The sequence below is a fragment of the Rhea pennata genome, chromosome 2 (assembly GCF_028389875.1).
Source record: "Rhea pennata isolate bPtePen1 chromosome 2, bPtePen1.pri, whole genome shotgun sequence".
NCBI classification, from domain to species: domain Eukaryota; kingdom Metazoa; phylum Chordata; class Aves; order Rheiformes; family Rheidae; genus Rhea; species Rhea pennata.
This window is the reverse complement of record NC_084664.1, coordinates 21,157,776-21,179,306: the sequence shown is the minus strand read 5'-3', so window position 1 is coordinate 21,179,306 and position 21,531 is coordinate 21,157,776. Positions and strand designations below refer to the sequence as shown.

The 21,531-nt window shown below is 35.2% G+C and overlaps 1 protein-coding gene across 4 annotated transcripts in view; it reads right to left on the bottom strand.

The window, feature by feature from the left end:
• Positions 1–21,531, bottom strand: part of NEBL (nebulette) — a 264,364-nt gene that overhangs the window by 24,462 nt on the left and 218,371 nt on the right. Inside the window, exons 19-25 of one of the 4 annotated variants that reach the window (XM_062569039.1) lie at positions 18,444–18,536; positions 17,961–18,052; positions 15,875–15,968; positions 13,371–13,475; positions 12,066–12,237; positions 7,403–7,495; positions 4,787–4,915 (exon numbers count right to left, since the gene is read on the bottom strand). In XM_062569039.1, the coding sequence (XP_062425023.1) occupies positions 4,787–4,915; positions 7,403–7,495; positions 12,066–12,237; positions 13,371–13,475; positions 15,875–15,968; positions 17,961–18,052; positions 18,444–18,536 (778 nt within the window). The remainder of the gene's footprint in view (positions 1–4,786; positions 4,916–7,402; positions 7,496–12,065; positions 12,238–13,370; positions 13,476–15,874; positions 15,969–17,960; positions 18,053–18,443; positions 18,537–21,531) is intronic. The other 3 variants (XM_062569040.1, XM_062569041.1, XM_062569042.1) reach the window with 3 other exon arrangements.

The following is a 21,531-nucleotide window of genomic DNA, read 5'->3' as shown; positions in this document are numbered from 1 at the left end:
TTTAGAAAATAACTAAAAAATCTTTTTTTTTCCCCCTGTAGAGTAACGAGTAGAGTACTACATCTCATCATCCTTGAATGAAGGGACCTGATATTCCCCTCTGGCCTCTCTCCATTTAGAGATTATACTCAATTTAAAATACAAGCAAAATAAGAACAGAAAGGGCAATTTAGTACACTGGAAAAGTTTAAAAGCAAAAAGGAAGAAAACCAACCCAAAAGATTTAAACTGGAAGGAAAAAAAGGGTGTATCAGGCAAAAAACTAGTTGAATTCCTCTAATGCAGGATGATCGCTAAGATCATTTTAAAGTAGAAGCCTTCAGACTGAAAACAAACTTGGTAATATTTAAATAAAGTCCTGCTGACTTAAATCAAAGAAAAACAGGACAGAGCTAAACAGAAAGCCCCACAGAGATACAATAAATTGAAAGATAATTAAAATAAAAACTAACTGAAGGAAGAATATTGGAAAGTGAAATGAAAACATTCTGCTGTTGAAACAGGATGGAAGGAAAGCAGCATAAAAAGACTTTGATAAATAAAACAAAAGGAGGAACCTTAAGGAAAATATTTTCACTGAAGTATAATGAAAACAAAATGTGGACATGAATTGCTGCATAATAAAAAAAATGGGAAAGAAAAAAAGAGAGAAAGACAGAATAACAGTGAAATGAGAATAACAGTGAAACTCTTCCAATGTGCATGATGGGCCTTCTCATTCCAAACACTGACAGTAATTCCTCACCTCAAAATGAGTGAAAGACTCATGCAAAACGGAAGTGCCCAAAGCAATGGTATTGTTAGGCCACTCTTTCCTAGTAGTAAACAACTGTGCTCAGTCACTTCTCTAGCCATCACGGCAAAGCCTAGAATTTGTTCTAGTAGTAGCTGAGTGGGTCTTGGAGACAGATGTTGTAGGTAAACTCTCTTAATGGCAAGTTTCCATGCTCTAAAAGGCTTAAATTGCTTGACATTTTAATCCTTAACCAGAATTTCATCTGGTTGTAATACTTTGTTTCTTTGTTTCTGACAATGGGCTTGAAGAAAAATATGAACTAATCATAAATGTTTGCTTGCAGCCTTCACTTTATTTTGCCATTCTTTTTCTGTAACTGCACACACATGCCTTTGAGCAACTGAGCAGGACTGGCACTAGATCATATACCACAAATTCATTTCTGTATCTTAGATCTCACCACATATTCACACTCCAGTGTTAACAGTCCTTTCCCCTCCTCAGTCTCCAGAGATGGAACTACTGAGAAGAATATATATATATATATAAATTTTTGTAAAATAACACGCTTTTCAAAAAAAAATTAGTCTCCAATCTTGTTGTGAGCTTATGTTATTTTCAAACATTTTTACTCTCACTTTGGGGGAACAGAACAAGACAAAGCAGTCTTGAGACACGGAGGGAGCTGAATGCCATTTTCACATATTTACCTAAGTCGCCAACAAGAGATGGTGGATTCACTGTTATTTTGAGTCCTTAAAATAAAGAAAATATCTTTCTAAAAATACATCCTTCAGCATATCTTCTGAGAAAAACTGTACAGGCTCTCAACCAAGAAGTGTAATTAGGTGATAGCTGTGTTCCTTTCTATCATTAGAAATGAAAACTCCATAAATATATGTAAATGAGATACATGTGAAAGCAATTGTCTCCTCCATAGAGCAGATGGTTGAAACACAAGTACCATTGTCCAAAATAACGCAAGACTGAAATATGAGTTGAGTCATATGGTAGTCTTCTGGGGGCCTGAATGTAAATAACCAGGACAAGACATTAGTCTGAGGGGAGGAAGGGGAGCAAGATGGTAAGTGTGATAATAACTGGGAGAAAACACAGTGTGTATGGCAGCACAGAAAATCAGGAGAGAGAAAAAACTTTGTAATGAACCTTAGAAAATGATTCAGAGATCTTCTGGGCACAATGCTGACTAGGAAGTCCTGAACTGAAAGCAAAGGAATTGCCTCTTATTGCTTTTCTTTCTATAGTGTTCTGAAAAGAATGATTTATCAGTTTTTTTCAAATAGAAATAAATTTAACTTCCATGTATCTCAACAACTTCTCACTAAAATAGTCTGAAAGACCTTCTCAAAAATTACTCAATAGCTCCATGCCTGAGAAGCTGTAACACCAGTGTAAAAAGCAGGATCGAAAGAGAGAAATTATTAGTTTCTTTTCCTCTTTAGCCAAGCTGAAAATAGCTGTTTGAACAATAGCTGAAAATTTTGCTAGAAGAACTAATGTGGCACACAATCATTTCTAGGAACTGCTACAGAACAGCTTGTTCTGCTTCCTAACAAAGGAAATCTTTGTTAGGGCAACAATTAATTACAAAGAATGAGGTTAAACTTCACCACCTAAAATAATGATCAGGAAGTCTAATAGGAAGAAGAAATTCTAGCAAACATCCTGAGTAGCCTCCTGCGATGTTGCTACCAAAATTCCCCCAGGACAACAGATGCAGTCACTATTTGGCTTATCTAGGATAAGCCTTTTTACATCAGGTTTATGATGAAGCCATAGTCAAGAACCCAGATAGGGACTGAAAGAAGTACCTAAGGAAAGACAGTAGCAGTGTCAGTGGATTGCTGAAGACTTGTGTTCTTGGTCAAAATATCAGTAATGGTTTACAGAATAAATTGGCAATGGAACAATTTAGAAGCAGCTGAAAGATAATGAAACAGGCCAAAGACATTATTTAGAGGTTGTGAAATTGGTCACAGATCTGTAGTTGTATTTCATATTGGTGCACCATCAGACTGAGCAATCACCAGTGAGAAATACTGCGAGACATAAAAGTACAAACTCAGTGAGAAACATCAGTGAAACCTCAGCAAAATGAGTTTGGCTCTCATTTACTTTGACACTGCTTAAAGGTCAAGGGCCAAATCACCCTTTGGCTATGTGACAAACGAGATATTGGATAGAATGATGTTTTGAAAAAGGCTGATATTTGTGACCACAAAGACCACCTTCTGCTGTTTGTTTCAGACAGTTTTCACAGAAATAGGCCTTTAGGTATCTTTCTTGTAATTAAACAGAATTGTGTCAAAGTACTTAGCTCTGGCATTTATTTCTCTCCTGCAGGGGAAACTGTCTACAAGCACTCAGACATTGGCTAACCAGTTGGGTCAGGAGAGGAAACAATATCTTGCTAAAATATGTTGATCTTGGCAAGGATCTATTCCACACATCATCATAACAATAGATTTAAAAAGAGACACATAAAGCAAGCTTGCTAATGACAAGACAACCAGCAAAATAAAACTCATTTCCTATTCTCAATATGGCAAGTAATAAAAAATATCTGTTAACAATCAAATCAAGCTGACAAAGCAGTGTTAAAATGGCTTGGAGTAGAGCCAGAAAAATCAGAATAGATATTTAGGGACAATGTGCAATGGACCAAGAAGCCTACTTTGCATCAGGGCAGAGAGAGGCATAAATGCAGGTTTTTGCTATAATCTATTCAAAGAATTTGGAATAAAGTTAAAATATCAAATAAAGATGGACAGATGGGATATAAAGGATTCCACTTCAGTCACAAACATGGATATGCATTTGTTCAGAGCCAGAGTTCTTCAACCTGAACACTTTCTTCCTCATCTTTTCTTAAGCTGAGCTGCTTGTATGTATCTACACAGTACCTAAAACAATATAGACTCCCTAAACTGGCAAACATAGGAACATGCTACTCTGGTGAGTGGAAGGATGTAAACAGGCAGGCTACAATTAAAATGTCTTATAATCTAAAAGCACAAGTAGTCCAAGGATCCCAGGTAACTAAATGGTAGCATTTTTTATTCAAAAAAAAAAGAAAAAAAGAAAAAGAAAAAAGAAGAAGAAGAAGAAGAAGAAAAAAAGTCACCCACCTTGGTAACTTTTTGGATGAGGTGCTTTTCAATGCACCTTCTTCCACAGTTAAGAAACAGAGATCACACTGCTATTTCTTCTTTTAATTATATTTACAACACGATGTTTCTGAACATTCACAATTCACTAGTTAAGTCTAATATGTGTTTTAATTCCATTGGGATAACTAGAACCCTTATTCATCATTCTAACAAATTCTGTCCTAATCTATCACATCAGACAAATGCAAGACATGGTTTTGTATCTGGGAAAGCAGTTTTGCCAAAATATTTTAGTATTAATCCATGTAAAATAATATTGTACTATATCAGCTTCTCAGCTGAATATTAACTCTGGTGCCTAACTGTTGAGAATATATAAAACTTTTCATATGGCAGAAAGTTGCCAATCTTTCTTATTGATACACTTTTCCTTTTAGGGTGGAAACTGAAAGCTTCAAGCACCTGCAACATTTAATATGGGAAGTACTTCAGTTATTCAAACACTATTATATAGCTTATTTGCTCATTGAAAATCACAAGATAAATTTAAATTTTCAAGCTGAATTGAAAGGTATTTTTTCAATTATACTGTGTCTTTCAAGAGAGAAAAAAATAGATTAATGTAAGTTCTGCAAAAACACAAAGACACTTTCATTTAATCGGTGTAAATTGGAGTTAGTAGGGCTTTCAGACTAACGTAGTTCCCAAGATGGTGAAATATAATACAGGAAATAACATAATGGCATGCAAAAACTATGCAGGCTTGAGATTTTGCTTTGCCTTTTTGATCAATGAGTGCAATAGCTTACATAGGTTCTAATGACTTGTGACTATACGAGGATACTTGAGTTAACACAGGCCTGTGGTCTCAACACACTGTGACAGTGTTATTAGCAAAAAAAGGTTGGAATAGGGGTACCTCCTTCATCAGATGGCCTTGTTATCTCACTGCAGTAAGAAAAGGTAGGATTCGTGTCAGAACCATCTGATTTATCATCTCCCAAACTGGTAGAATGTAAATACTGCTTACTGTAACGGCTTGCTCTTTCTACAAAGGTAGAAAGAAAGAATATCACAGTAAACACATGACAGAAGCAGAACAAGAAACATTTGCACCGCAAATATTGCTATTAATATATTGATATCTTTAAAATTAGAGAAAAGTGAATTTTACACAATTTTGGATCCATTTTTTGAACACTGTTAGATGAAAAGGTTGCTTTAAACTCAGATACAACTTCATCCTCTGCTTTAAAAGAACAGCAGAACTGGAAGATAGGATAGAGATACTGGAGAAAAATGGGATGAAGATGATCCAGAGAAATGTCTCCAATGGAAAATCTAAATGTTTCCTTGTTCTAACACAAACATAATTCTCCTAGTCAGAAAACAGTCTCTTTAATTAGATTGTCACTAGAAAAAATGGTTAATTACATGGCAAGTAACCTGCAATTCTAACAAAAACACCATGAAATCACAAGAGATCAGGAAATTCTAGCTACTGCAGAATGCCAAGGCACTGCAATGATAAGAATGAAAATAATCTGCATTTCCTGGGATCAATTTTATACCACGGTGATTAAGAAACAGCATTTCATAGTATGAAGTTGTGCCATGCAGATGCTTGACCAAGGAGACACTGGACCAGTATCACTGGAGTATGCTACCAAGTTTAAAACACTATTCTTTAATATGCTTGATATATAATAGATTCCATAAAATGCAGTTAATTTCATTTCTAATTCTGAGCCCCAGAAGGGAGCAGAAATTGTACTGAAGTGTTTTTTGGACATATCTGTTTTTCAAAAATTAAAAGATATATAGCTTGAGGGGAAATAAAGAATGGGGAACTGTGTGAGATTAAAAAAAAATCATCCATATTATCTTATTATTTTTACCATAGCAATGAATGCAGCTGCAATTGATTCTTCATTATTATTCAATAATAATTCATCTATGATCACATAATTAACTCTTCTGAAGAAAACTGATTCCTCCATATTGTTTCTGAATCTTGTTCACTGGATGATTATTTTCTTATTACAATTAAGGTTGTATAAATAATTTCATTTAAAAAAAATCTGAGGTTTATAACTCCAAGAGAAATTTGCCCAAGTCTGAAACTTGATTCAGAGTATTTCAAGCTAGTATATTTTCTCTAGCAATTTTCAAACTCAATCTATTCAGACACAAGAGTGACTGCTAAACTAGGCATACTTTTCTCAAGATGATGTTCTACATACTGCCTACTTTAGAAATTCAGAAATTCTTCATATAATTTTCTCATCTCTTTTTTTTACCATAGTTTTGTTTTCAGATAAATACAAATGCATATACATGTATGAGACATGTACATGTGTATGAAACAACAGATGTATTTAAAAAATGCAAAGATTTCAAATACAGTTCATGTAGCTGGAAAATCTGAAGATCATAGAATATTTTAGGATGCATAGGTCTTGAAAAACATTTTTATTTTACTGACAGTCTTCTAGTAAAATAAAAAAGTGCTTTGAATTGAAGAAAAGGTCTGGCCATCAATTAGGATCAGATCCAAAGCCTTTGGCATCCTTCCACTGATCTCAGAGGACTTTAGAAGAGCCTTTAGGTAATTAATGGGTAGGAGAGGATTCAAAAATAAAAACATCATAGAAGTAGAATAACTGAAGAAAAAATAAGTAAACTATTTTAACATGACCTGCTTTAATGCATATTCTCAAACAGGAACCAAAATGAATTCTTGACACCATGATGTCAACAGAAAAATTCTTATTGGCTTCGGTGAGACTGGAATTTTATGTTGTAATTCCCAAGGCTTTCACTGTGCTAATTTGCATGTTTGCTCTTACTTTGGTTTATGCAATAACAAAATGCACTTTCCAAAGTTTCTCTGCTTGCCTTCACCATGCATGTGGAAACACTTTTGAATGATAGTCAAAAAAATCGTTAAGGTACTAGATTGGTAGCAAAGACAATACATACGCAAAATTTAAGTCTCAAAATAAACATTTCTGAAAACAAAAAAAATATTTTTTGAACCAAAATATTATTCCCTATTATTACATTACTTCTCACCTTTTCTATCTATCCTTAAATTATGAATGCCTAGAAAGATACAAGCAACAGCATAAGGCATAATATTATGTGCCATAGGGACAAAATTTGCACTGGCAAGAAATCAATTGTATAAATAAATCACAGTCTAGATCTCTGAAATTTTAGTAAGGTCCAGCTATTTGAAAAATCTAATTATAATGAGGACAAAGAAGGTTAATGCTTTTTAAATGACTGACTATTTCTAACTGGCAGGAGTAAACCTTATTTAGGATAAAATTTCTTTCACTATTTCTTATCTGCACATGCAATCACAGCTGAAGTTCCTATAAAACATTGCTTTTAAAATACTAAAGTTTTATACATATGAAAACATACATATAAAACATGCCTGGCATATTGACCTGAAAATTTACTGTATCAACTTAGTTTCATAAACATAAAACTCTGATTTGGGGAATAGTCACGATATAAGCAATACCAGAAAGTATATGCAGACTCCTAGACTGAATATTGTCCTCCAGAGGATCAATGTCGAAGATGGAGCCAGGATCTGTGCGCCAAACTTTTAGATCTTTTCCCAAAGCACAGAAATGATGAGACAGACAAACAACAACAAAAGTAAAAGCATGAAAGGAATGAGTTTAAAAATCAGTGACCAATTTCCTTTATATAGAAATCAACTAAAACATCTAAATATTCACCTGAAAGGACCAGAAAGCATTAATTTCCTGCTTAACGGAACTTGGTGCACTCATTTTAAGTGCTGACATCATTTTAAGGAGACTTTTCCCAATTTTTGTTCTCATTTTGCTAAAAAAGAACCATATTTTCTTAAGTGTAAATAAATGGAAACAAATCAAATAACACATAAGAGTATCCATCTCCACCAGCAGAACCAATATCAGAGATACAAACTGATTTCCCCAGGTCACTAGCAGCACAGGCATCTGGGGTGAGACTCTTACTCTACATGGGCATCAGCAGCATACATCCTTACAGCTGATGTAGCCACTATAGGCCCTTCTTCGCATAGAGTGGAGAGTCAGCCTTATCTGCAGAATCAGGGGCGTAGTTCATCTTATCCTGAAATAAGCTTCTAAAATTTGCTCAATTCATTTAAAACGCAAAAGTATCTATCATCCTTAATTAATATAAAAAATGGACTAGGGTGACAAGTTCCGCTACAGAAATCTGTATTGTAGACTCTAAAATTGGGTAAAATGAATCCCACCTTTAATGCTTCTCTATTTTAATTATTTAATTCTCTCTGTCTTCCAAGTATCTAAGTTTCCTGGGACAAAGACTAAATGTTGCCCCAGTATCCCACTATCTAAAAGAATTTTTTGCATTCATTATATGAATTCAATAACAGAAGTAGCTATAACATCTTCAGCTTTAATTCATACAAATAAATTAATAATCTCTCTTGAATTCACATGTCTGAACTGGACAATTAGAGAAAAAAGAAACCATAAGAAATAATTACATATCCAAGTTCAAGTTATAAACACAGTATAAATGTGAATACAGGTTCGACTACGTTTATAACAAATTTTTAACAAATAATTAGTGTTGTACTGGATAAAAGGAGACTTACAACAAATGCCTAACCAGCTATAGTGAAACTTGTTGATCTGTTCACAACAACCTATACTATATATAACACTCATCCACTACATCTAAAAACATAATAATCATTTAATCTCTCCAAACCAGTTTAAAATAGAACCCTGATGTAAAGTGAAATCAGCTTAAGCATAAATCTGTCATATCACACCTTTCTACTAGGGGCTTGCTTCACAAGCAGACCTGTCTTAAAGATTTACTCAATAAATTGGAGGCGGGAAAAATAATTGTCTTCCCAGCTTGGTCCTTTTGCTGGTTTGAGTGGTACCAAGCTAAATGATGGATTGGTAGGTAAAGCAGGACTATGGGGACCCAAAATACGTTGTGTTTCAAATGATTAATTGCCTAGAGGCAATGGAAAGAACAGACATAGCTAATAAAACAAATCCCACAGCTTTAGAATAGGTTCAGTGTATGTACATTATGTGTTATCTACTGCAACTCCCATAAGGTGAAGTATAGTGCTAACTCCAACTTGACAAGATGAATAAAAGCCAACATACAGTCTTTTGATAAACTACACATTAGTCCTAACGATGATAAATTATGCAACTATATACAGTACTGACAGGCATGAGAGGAATGGGGGAACTGGTGAATTCCCAGCTTTTGCTGTTTAATCACACACTAGTAGGTAAAAAAAAAGGGGGGGGGGAGGCTTCACAAGAGCATCAGTACAGCTACCATTAATTTGTATTGATTTTACTATCCTGGTAATCAATCACTTTTAACATCCTGTTTATTTATGCCAATTTAAAATATCCTTAAACTCACGTAAGAATCATAGAGCTTCTTTAAATCACAAATCCAAAGCTCATTTAGAATTAATTTTGATGGCTTTAGAATGTACTGCCATGGTTAAAACCAGTGCCTATTTTCCAGAGCAGAGGCATTAATTTTAGCAATCAGGTATTTGAAAAAATTGTTACAGCTTCACTGATTATACTTTAAAAACCCACCAGATGGATTCTAACAGAGAGGTTCTTTTTCCTAAATGGTTGAACATTTATCAGCTAGGAAAAACCCCAAGAGAGTCATAGTTTTTTCAGTCTGTGATTTTTTTCCTGGCTGCCAAGGACATTCTATGAACAGGGAGATCACTGCTTCTTTTTTAACAAGTAGATATTATAATTGCAGTTCACTCTGAAAAAGCTTTAGCTGAAATATCACTGGATATTAGGCTCTCAGGTATGTCATGGCCTATTTCCTTTAAATAATTGCACTACTTTTGCTGTTTGGTGGGGATAGGAAGTTAAGAATGCTTGTGTGTTTTGAATCTTTACTAGAGTATTTTAGGTTGACAAAAACTTCTCTGAGAGATGTTCTTAATCCTAGCATGTTTGTGCTAGCAAGCCTTCAGTTATTGGACACAGGAGTGCACACAGAGCTACAGTACATGTGCAATGCAGCATAGCCTAGGAGGTTTGAAATGTGCACTGATAAGCATATTGCAAACTGCATATTAAACTCTAATTTCACAGCAGCTTTTATCCCTCTTTGGCTGCACCACCCTCTAGCAAAGAAAGGGTCCACTTGTTCAAGTATTTGGGTCTCTACAAACAACAATTTCTCTGAAAAAGTTATTGCCACAGATCTAGAACGTGTAACCTTATGAGACTTTCATGGTCTTAAAAGCTACAACACTTTCCCTAGGCAGAGCTCACTAAACACTTTACTCTTGTGAAATCCTCTCTGACATAAGGCTGTAGCAACAGACATGTAAAAGGAGGCTATATGCAAGGAAAGAAATACAGTTCTTTATATTCGTGGTAGGTAGGATAAAGAATAATGCACATAAAATGTCTCAGGAAAGATTATGACAGGTCTCAGGAAACAAAAATACTAACAAGAAAAATACTGAGGCCCTGGAATAGGAGCTGGAGGTTCATTTGGAAGCTTTAAGGAAAAAACAAGAGATATCTGCCAGGAACAATACAGACAGGACTAATCTTGTTGGTTTAGGCAGGAGGTGGACTACGTGACCCACTAATTAATCTATTCCACCTGTCCAACCCGTAATTTCTATCACTTTTTGATAGGCACACTTAAAGTCAATCTCTGTTATTTTATATTGCATGAAGGATTTTAGAACAAGTAGCTCAGGATTACTGTGGTCTATACTGTTGTCAAGCACAGAAAGAAAAAGAAAAACCAAAAGAAAAAGAAAAGAGAAAAAAATGAATAACGGCCTGGTTACCTTTTCCTTTACCATAGGAGGTTTGCAAGCTTCTAGGAGATTTCAAATAAGTATTTTCACTTTGAATAAGTGCTTGTAGCAAATATTCCAGGTGACATGTTAATGCAATACTCTGTCTCTACCCACAGAAACTATCTATATCCTACCCTTTAAACATCCAGTCTTATCTTGGACCATCTTTTAGAACATCACTTCTGAATTCTGGTGTTTGACCCCTCAGGGATGGTGAGGTATTGATTAGTTACTGCTTGAGACATTTTGAGAGCTGTGTGAAATTCTACAACACTAGGTACAACAAGTACGTGCAGCTCCAGAGAAACAGCTGACTGGTAGAGGGGAAAATTGGAATGAGTATGCAACATTTAAACCTTGGAGAACCATAGCTTTAATCTTCTCTCCTCTATGCAAAATGAAGATTATTGCAGATATTTTGGTCTTTCTTGAAGTATATTCAAAAGCAAAGCAACAGGAATAACTATCTACATTTTAAAAAGAATTATGCAGTAAACAACAACCTATCTCCTATTCATTCCTATTACTACTTCATTACCTAATGATCTTTATTACAAGCTGATATTGTACCAGCAGCTCAACACAAGTTTCACATTGAGAAGAGAGTGAATATCAATACAGAAGGAAGTTACACTTCTAAAAGAAATCTCAATTTTTTTTAGAAATATATTATTACACAATTATTCAGAAGGTACAGAGCTATTTTTATCTGCTCACATACCTTTGCCTCCCTAGGCATACATAGGAACAACAAACCAAGGGGAAGCACTTCTGGATTAATATTACATTCTCTTGGAGTTAATCTGTATTAAACTATCAAGCTGATTTCCACCATTATCTCTTTCTAGAAACTATTGTAAAGTTCCTAGATACAGTTCCTAGATATTCCTAGATATTGTAAAGTTCTTAAATACAGTAATTCACTTTTTGAAGTTGGATGTAGTGATTGGAATGTTTTTATATTACACTGTACTTCCCATTTTCGTGTGGTTTTCAAGGCTAATTAATATCTTATAAAATTCTTTCATTTTATCACTTGATTCCTAATATCTTCAGAAGTGGCCATTTTGTAGGGCAATTTATTCTCTGACATATGCCTGTAAAAACAACAAAAGAAGTAATTTCCAGTAAAATAATGGACAGCATATTCTGTCTGAAAAGAATAAACAGTGATTTCACTGAAATTTCACAATTACAGGAAAGTAAAATGAAACCTGGGAATATTTTTTCCTAGTTATAATCCAGAAAACAAGCAGAAGCTTTCACCTTCCCAGGACTGGGGGAGCAACATCATTTAACAACTTACCAACAATTATTCCAGGTCTTCGATCCATTTCAACTATATGTGGATGCACCCCTTTGTATGCCGCATCACTCATGACCTGAGTGTTTTTCCGCACCCGCTCTGTTACAGGATCATCTACAACTGGGGTGAAGCCTCTGCCCTTTGTCTTCTCAAAATCTTCATGGTATTTCACCTAGAAAAACAAGAAGAATTACATTTTTTCCCCAAGCTGCAATTGACAGCGATTGATTATACTATGCAACAACGCATACTTCTTTTATGAGGCACTTTTGTTCTCTTGGTTTTGCACCATGATAGAATTGTTACACACATGAGATGGAAAAGACTTGGCAGGCCATCCAGCTTATCTCCTTGGCTTGATTTCCTGATATTTTGTTATCATTTTCACATTTGTTCGACATAGCCACTGAATTATGTGTTAAGTCAAGTGGCAAACGATGAACCTACAGTCACACAAATCATAGAAAAAAAGGACAGAAAAGGTCCTGAAAGGTCCTCTGGTCCACTCCCCCTTCTTTGAGACCAGATAGCTCCATGATGATGCAGATAGCTATGACTGCCAATGAAAATGTTCCAGAAGTAATAGTTCTTAAGAACTCTTCAATATTATAATTCACTGAGAATTCTAATTACGTGCAAAGTTTCATACAAACGATACCCTTTTGTTCTTTCATTTTGTCATATTCCAGCAATTTTTATAAACAGGTATTAGGAAAAGCTGCACTTATATTAAGCAGCCTGCTTTCAAAAAAAAAAAAAAAAAAAAAAAAGAAGTAAAAAAGGACAGTAGGAAGTGTTACATAACCAAGTGTTGGAACAAAATTGGTATTAGTAAGAGTTATAAAGATATTATCCCTGATTACACATATTTAATTTTCAAACAGTCTTCATAATCGAAGATTTAAATTGACAAACATTCTCACACAAGCAAATGCACATAAAACAATTCATTCCAAGACACAAGTCACACAGGAGCCAGGAACGTGCACAGGCACAAGGTGATGTGTGTCACCTAATCCAGCCAAACTGTATGATGCTCAAATGAAGTGTATATTTTTTAAAGAAACAAACAAAAGAACAGACATTTAATTGTTAGAAAACTGTTTATTAGTACTTTGAAAGTGTTCATTACAGTCATATGCAGTTAGCAAACACACTTTCCCTCAGCAGGCATAAGAGGAAAAATATTCCTTCCATATTTTAGCAGAGTTTCATTAGTTACCTATATTAACAGAAGGCAAAATCCAGTGGAAAGTCAAGTGCCATTCCTTAGTACAGTCTAGTTATAGGAAGAAGGTGCCCTACCATTGAGATGTTGTTTTGTGTCTCTTTGACATGCCTTAGCTCAGGTGTGTCTAGAATCACACTACGTCTACCTTTCATCTGCCTCTGATCACTGCTGTACTTGACCTGCAAAACAGCAACAACAGCGCACATGAAGTTTTTGTTTACAGTCGACAGGATGGGGAGTACTATACCACGCAATAGCATCCCATCCAAACCACAATGACCAATATTTTTCTGGTTTCTTTATACTCACTTTCTAGTGATTTATTTTAAAAGGAAGATATAGATGGGCTAATATAGTGGCAAGATCAAAGCAACACTTCCTCAAAAATAGTAGTTACCTGAAAGTTAAAACTCCTGAATTTTTAACAGCATAAGTGAAATAGTACATTTATCAGCTTATAATTGATTACAAGTTAGGGTAAGGTAGTAAGAGAACACCATTCTGATTTGTCTTGGACATCTTTTAAACATATTTCTATGGCTGAGGATAAGCTACCTTCTTACTACCTAGACAGATCCAGATTCTGTCCTCAGCCTACTTCCAGGTGAGAACTCTAGGTCTCTAATGAATTGAACTGTTACAAGCGACATATTTTTCCGTCAGCCTTCATAATTCATATTCTTGTTGGACTTTTGCTAGCAGCACAAAAGCAGTGTGTCTGGAATAAATCTGAATATGCTATGTTGTTTTCAAAGGGAACACTTGGGCTCTGTGCTTTGTGTGCAGCAGTAAGTATGCAAACTCCTATGTTACATTTTTCTAATTAGCTTTTTTTCCTGCCATTTTACAGGCTTGTGTTAGAAGTATAGAAGCAAAGTTAATTATTTGGAGAAAAAATTCTTAAAATTGTAAAATAATAAAAGTAGTTGATATCATGAGCCCAGTGAATACCATTGTAGTTACCACTGGCTGGCTGAATATTTCACTATAAAATCCATTGTCATTTTTGTGTCATTCTTTTACTACTGGGCTGTCTTAGCTCCTATATTGTATTGTACAATAGCTCTTAGTTCTGTCTTAGTTCTCTATATTGTACTGTAACTGTGTACTGAATGTTAGTAAATATAATTTTAGATACCTGTACATCCACACTTAAAGATATTACCTCTCAAATCAGTTCTGCAAAATGTGCACTGTGAATTTGTGATGAGAGAAATAAAAGTCTGTTTTCAAAGACTTAATGGATATATTAGTGAATATATTGGTCCTAAATCCCCAAAAGAATTCAGGTTGTCTACCCACCCTTAAAATCATATATTAATTAAGCACAATAAACCTATGAAAATCTAAGCCTTTGTATCTGTGTTTTCCAGGTAAGTCTAGAGCAATGCACAGAGAAGCAGAAATATACTCGGTCGCATATTCTTCATACCTTTCTTAATTAAGCAATGAACTTTCTTAGCAAATATATGCTTTAAAAATATAAGGACCAGGTCCTTATATTTTCCAGACAGAATACTTACTGCCCACATAGTTCGCAAAGGTCATTAACTACTGCTCGTTAACATGGATGAGCATTTATCCTTGTAGATTTTGAGGAACAAAGTGAAGGAGTCACTTGGAAAGAAGCATAAATTTGAGAAATTACAAAATTATTTAATTTCTTCAGTTGTAGGGGAGCTTACTTCCTACTTTTAATCAAGTACCTCAAAATCAGCTGACTTTGGTAAATACACATCAGCATTTAGGAATATATTTAAGACCTACTTAGTCACAGTGTTGGCTTTTGTTGCTTTGTCCTTGGACAAAGCTTCTGATAAACCCGACCTACACTACTTTTCAGTTTTAAAGTTTTCATTACTATTAACTCTCATCTATCACCTTGTCACTGACTGTGTTTCAGTGTTGGAAAGACAAACTGCGCTATAACTCGTCTGGTCCTTTACATCAGTTTGTTATTATGACTTCTCCCTTGCTCCTTATTTGTACTGCCTGCTTACAACACCACAATAATAATTTTTTAAAAATTAAATATCATCATAAAAGCCAAGATAAATCTAGTATCTTGTTCTTTACAGTTTAATGTAATGGGATCTCTCTAGGACAACTCAGCTCTGACATATGTGGCATGTTGCAGAGTGGAAGAGATGACTATATGCTTCCATGATTTGAATCATTAAAAAACAAAGAAAGAAGAAAAAAAAGATACTTGCACCAAATTTGAATTCTCATTTCCCTTGCCCTTTAGTGTTATTTACTTCTGAAGTCTGTGAACTAAATCTTGATAGTAAGAGACAAAGATTCTTGAAAGAATAATGACTGACCTCTAACAACTTTCTCCTTGAAAAATACTGATTCCAACACACCCATTTACATTTTTTGTAAGAATAATCAGGAAAGTATGAATATTTTTGTTGCCCATAAGTGCAGTAAATATATTCAAAGGATAAAACAAATCCATTCAATGGATGATGCAGCTGGATTCATTTGACGCATCAAATCTAAATGGAAAACATACTCATGTTATATCCCTACAGTGACTGAAAATATAAATGACAAAAAGATTCAAACAACTTGCCGAGCTGATATTGTCTTGATTCTTCTTGACTCTCTCTATCTCAGGAGTGACACTCACAGCAGTAGCTTTGCCAGGCTGCTCTCTGTAGTGAACCTATTTATTTAACAGAATAAAATGGTACATACTATTTCAGCTAAAGCAATATCACATTGTATTACATTAAAATGTATGATTTAAAAGGTCATCCAGGAAACAAATGAAAGCCTAAAATGCATTTGAAGTTTATTAAAGCTCATAAAACTTGATTCTTGAGGCATAACCTTGAATTCTTTTTGCATAGTCTTAATGCACTTGTGTGAATATATACACACAAAGGCACACAGCAACACCTTGACATTCCACATATTAGTATCTGCCAGTATATAGAAATAGCTTATATCTGGAATGGGGTAAGACACCAGCAATGTAGTGTGTTTAAGAAGAGCAAGTGAAAACCTCATTTCATCAATGCCTGCTGTAAATGCACATTTTTCCGCACACAGAGATCCCATAAAGGATACCATCTATGTATAACTATATATAACTTTTATATTCTGTATGTTTAGAGATGACTTACCACAGTGGATGCAATACATCAGATGATTGTGAATTGAACATAACTTTCTAAATTTCACCACATTTATTTAAGTGCACTTTTAACTTAGAAATATCCCCTCTGTTACTTTCCATAGAAGTACACTTGCAGTAATGACGCATTAAATAAATGCATACTGAAGGCGGCACCAGTATCTAAACAGGAAAAACGACAGGATGGGGCACTGACTGACCAATCAGTCTGATGTTAACCTTGGCCCAAAATACTCGAAAGTCTAATATGGTATACAGTTATTTAATAATTAGAGATGCTTGCATGATTTTTACCAATCAACATAGTTTTATGCAAAATAAGCATTTCAATATAAAGCAGAATGTTTTTATAAGCTCTCATGACTGTATCATAAGCATAGCTGTGCTGACATACTATGTTCACAGTTCTGCAGTGTACTCTGGCATTAAAACGCGTGTTCTTCAAACAATTGTCTTCCTCATGTGACCCAGGTCTGATCTGTCCACATCAACGTATCTCATTTGAAAATCAACGTCTTATAAAAATGGTGATAAATTGTCAAGTGGATTAAAACTTACCAAATGACATTTGTAAAGGTAATATGATTATTCAAGACTTAGCTTTTCTAGAAAGGTCTAAAGTCATATGATCTTTGCCCAAAGCTATTCAATGTTTTTATCTGTGACTTGGAAGAGAATTTAATCTTTCCAATAAAATTTGTACAACACACAAATTGGTAAAAGGTAAACAACGATAACAGTAGGACACATATATACTGGCTTGAATCATTTGGGAATCAGGGGATTTGTTTAAACAATATGCATTTTAAGAGAGCTGGATGCATCACCAGAAATAAAGGAACAGTCTAGCACATGCTTAAGGTAGAGGGACAGTACTCTTGGAAACTATTTTAGAGAAATGGCAGAAAATATCCCAGAGAAATGCTGCGGCTGTTTATAGCCCCATGAAATATGGATGCTAATAGAAGTCCGAAGGAGAAGAATGGCTGGTCCCTCAAAGACTTGTCAACAAGATTAACTTCAAAAGTGCAAGAAAGAAAAAGTGTGCTCCAAAATTCCTTATCTTCTTCATGTACTCTCCTGAAAAAGTATGATTTTCTAATCATTATTTCAGTAATTAAATATTAAATTCTGACACAAAGGTTACTGAGAAACCAGAAAGAGACAGGTGAAAGAGTTGGTGTTTGAGTGCAATTGCAGCCAACTGTATTTTTAAAAGGCTATTTGTATAAAAGGGAAAAAAAACTATCAAGATTTCCTACAAATATCCAAGACACAGAATAACATTTCAAAAAAAAATTGTAGCCTTTTCTTTAATCAAAAATATGCCACTTCACATGCCATTTTCTGAATGAAGCAATGGCTTTTCACAATTGCTTCCTAGGAAATGGGTTTTCAAGTTATTCCATTACTGAGTCTGTGCTTAACTAAAGAAAAGACACAGCTTCTAAAGGCAGACGTTTGTACTCATTCTCTGCACCTAGAAATTATAGAAAGAATTAAACTAGAGCAACTTCCCATGCTGACATTCTCTTGGTTCCTCTTGACTCTTTCAATCTCGGGGGTGACAGTCACAGGTGTAGCTTTGCAGAGCTGTTCTTTGTATTGAACCTAGTAAACATGGCATAAGGTGTATTACACAGAGACTTCCAAGTAACAGAAATACATCATTGTGTTAGAAATCATTACAGAGTGTGCTGCATTTAGCTGGAAAATATTATTCCTTAATAAACATTCACATCTTTCCACACAACACTTAGTACTTACCCTCTCGCAGTCCCTCTATTTCATAGACAGCAAAACAATTGATACTTCAGTACTTCACTCTTGTTGACATTAATCAAAGTGCAAGGCTGAGGAGTTATTGTTTCACTGTTAGTTGGTTAAATTAGTCTTTCTGGACAAAGACAAACTAGCACAAACATCACAGACTTATTCACAGAAGCACCAACACATTTAATACAGCAGAGAAAAGAGTGCAAGCAATGAATATGGAGCGCACATTGCTAATATTCTTCTGGTTTTCCTTAACTCTCCTTAGTTCGGGTGGATCAGAAATAGTCGTTGCATGCTGAATTTCTTCCTTGTATTTAATCTGCATAATAAATATGGCAAATATTAGTACCTTAAAGGATATACAGACAAGCATTAAAACACAACAAACATTTTATAATCCTTCCCGTATACTTAAGTGCACAGCTAGACCCACCAACACTCCTGACTGGATCAGGAACAGTTAGGTTTAATTTTTGCCGCTATGCTCTTGGATGGATCTTGTTTGTTACGATGCAACACAGAGCACATATAAAAAGCGTGCTATATGAAGACTGTTACCATAGGAGTGAGCATCATGTGGGATTTGGCGACCTTGATGACAGCTGCAATGCTGCATATAGCACTTGGAGTTGTGTAGCACGTTAACAATGGCTTTGCTCAGAATTAGCTTGCTAAGGAGTCTAGCATTTGATTACAGGAACCAAACATTTAACGGATGTGTCTTTAAAAGGTCAGGCAACTTCAAAGTCTGATTCAAGCTCTTTGAAAATGCACCCATGGACACATTGTGGAGAATGCTGATCTTCGGATTCCCAATACTGAGAAATTGATGACAACTTGGAAGATGCTGTCATATATTTAGCATTGCTATTGTCATATTTAATCTCTTTTAAATAGCAGTATATTTGGATATGGGAATGATGCATAAAAGTAGAAGACCTTCTTCAATTATACAATATATGTACCAAAACCTGAATTCAAGTTAAGGAGTGTGAAGTTAAGTGGATGGGCTAATAGAAAGAAAAGCAATATATTTTCTGGTTTTCCAAATGTTATCCAATAGCACTATCTTGGACAAATCTGTGCAATGTCTCTTTCTTACTGTTTGTTACTAAAAGTATCAGTGCAGTACTCAGTACATTGAGCTTCAAATCTCTTATTCCACTGTAATATAAACAATACTTATAGATCACGCCATCCTTTACAGTAATACGGCATGTTTTCTTGTTCTTTACAAAGGCAATAAAACAGCAAAATTCATAAAAACATTCAGAACTGTGTGTGCAATGACACATATTAGAAGCATTTTTCATCAGCCAGACTCAAGGAAGCAAAGCAGGGAACAAGCATAATGAATCATTTTTTATAGTTTTATATTTATGTGGCAATCAAAGCTTATTTTAAATAAAATTTTCAGGGTACAAAATCCAGCACTCAAAATTCAGAAGAACGGCAAAATTAACTTCCTCAGTATAACCTTAGTTCTACCTCCTGTGTAAATATGTTCCATTTAGAGTTTTTAAAATAATTTATACTACTTCATTCTTTTCCTGTTTAAATGATTTTTAACTTTCTTTGTCTATTATCAAAAACTGTTTTCTTGAGACAATTCTGCTTCATTCAGTACACGGAGTCAGCGGTCCTTAGTGAATAAGGCAGATAAATTATATCCTGTGGATATAATGCCTGCTTTTGTAGCTCTATGAGATCTTGACTCCAACTATTTAGGAAGCTGCTTCTTCCTAACAACTCATCCCAACAGGTTAGACTAGACGAATCATCTTGGCCGTTACCACTTTTTTGTTTTTTAGAATTGAAAACAGATTGTTCTCAGCTTTGTCTTCAATGTATGTCATCTGGAAGAATCTGATCACTTGTAGAACATGATGCAATGGACTTTCTTTGCATGGTTTAGTTTTATTTCAATCATTATTTTGGTTTAATTTGGTTTCCTGGTTTATTTGGTTGTCTTCCACTGTATATGTAAAGTTTCATCTAGGTCAGCAAATAGTTCTAAGCCTGTCCTAAGTCCTTCTGGCTTTAACAAACCTTTAAAAATATTGTACAATGCCAAGATAAACTTGAATACACTATATATGTAATAAAATATCTTATGTACAGTATTAACTTTTCATGTAGCCTAGCAATGTTAAGGCCATGTTACCACTAATGCATTTTGCATTTCTCTGGATATGGGAAAGATGCAAGTGTGTCAAGTGTGTTTACTAGCATACTGATGTACCTTTTATTTTTCCCTTTATCATCACTGTTTATGATTTTTGAAACAGAAAGAACACTGCACATTATTTTTCCATTTCACTTTGAAAGACATTGAGAAAAAAGCATTAGAGTAAGACTATCCACAGTAACCCTCTCATGTGTATGTTTGCACATGTATGTGATTAGTCTTAAAGTAAACGACTGAGGTAACTGGCAATTAGAGAAATTTTTGTTTCTCGGATACCAACTCAAATCTGGCTCAAAAAGAAACATATTTGCTCAGACCAAAAAATAAAATAAAATAAAGTAAAACAAAAAGAACCCATATCCACAGCTTCCCAACCAGAAAGAATAAGTCAGCACACAAAAACAGACCACTGCATTTAGGACATGTGATGACTTCCACTGAATCTGTGAATTGCTTTGTGACTTGATATGAAAGGATGAAAAGTGAAAGACAGAGGAGAAACAAATTCAAAAGAAAACATGAGTTTTCCAAAATTTTATGGAAACTACCTTACTTTGATAGGAAGGCGAGGTGGTGAAGTCGTTCTTTATGTGAGTGAGCAACTGGAATGCATTGAGCTGTGCCTAGGGGTGGAGGAGGAGGAGGTAGCTGAGAGCTTATGGGTAAAGATCAAAGGGCAGGCTAGCACTGGGGACACTGTTGTGGGTGTCTACTACAGGCCACCTGACCAGGAAGAGAAAGTTGATGAGGCCTTCTATAGACAGCTGGAGGTAGCCTCATGATCACGTGATCCCCCCTTCTCATGGGGGACTTCAGCCACCCTGACATCTGCTGGACGGACTATACAGCAAGGCATAGACAGTCCAGGAGGCCCCTGAAATGCATTGATGACAACTTCTTGTCACAGACGGTGGTGGAGTCTACGAGGAAGGGTGTCCTGCTGGACCTTGTCCTTACCAACAGAGAGGGACTGGTTAGAGATGTGAAGGTTGGGGGCAGCCTTGGCTGCAGTGACCATGAGATGGTGGAGTTCAGGATCCTGCAGGAAAGAACTAGGGCAACAAGAGGATTGCAACCCTGGACTTCAGGAGAGCAGACTTCAGGCTCTTCAGAGACCTAATTGGTG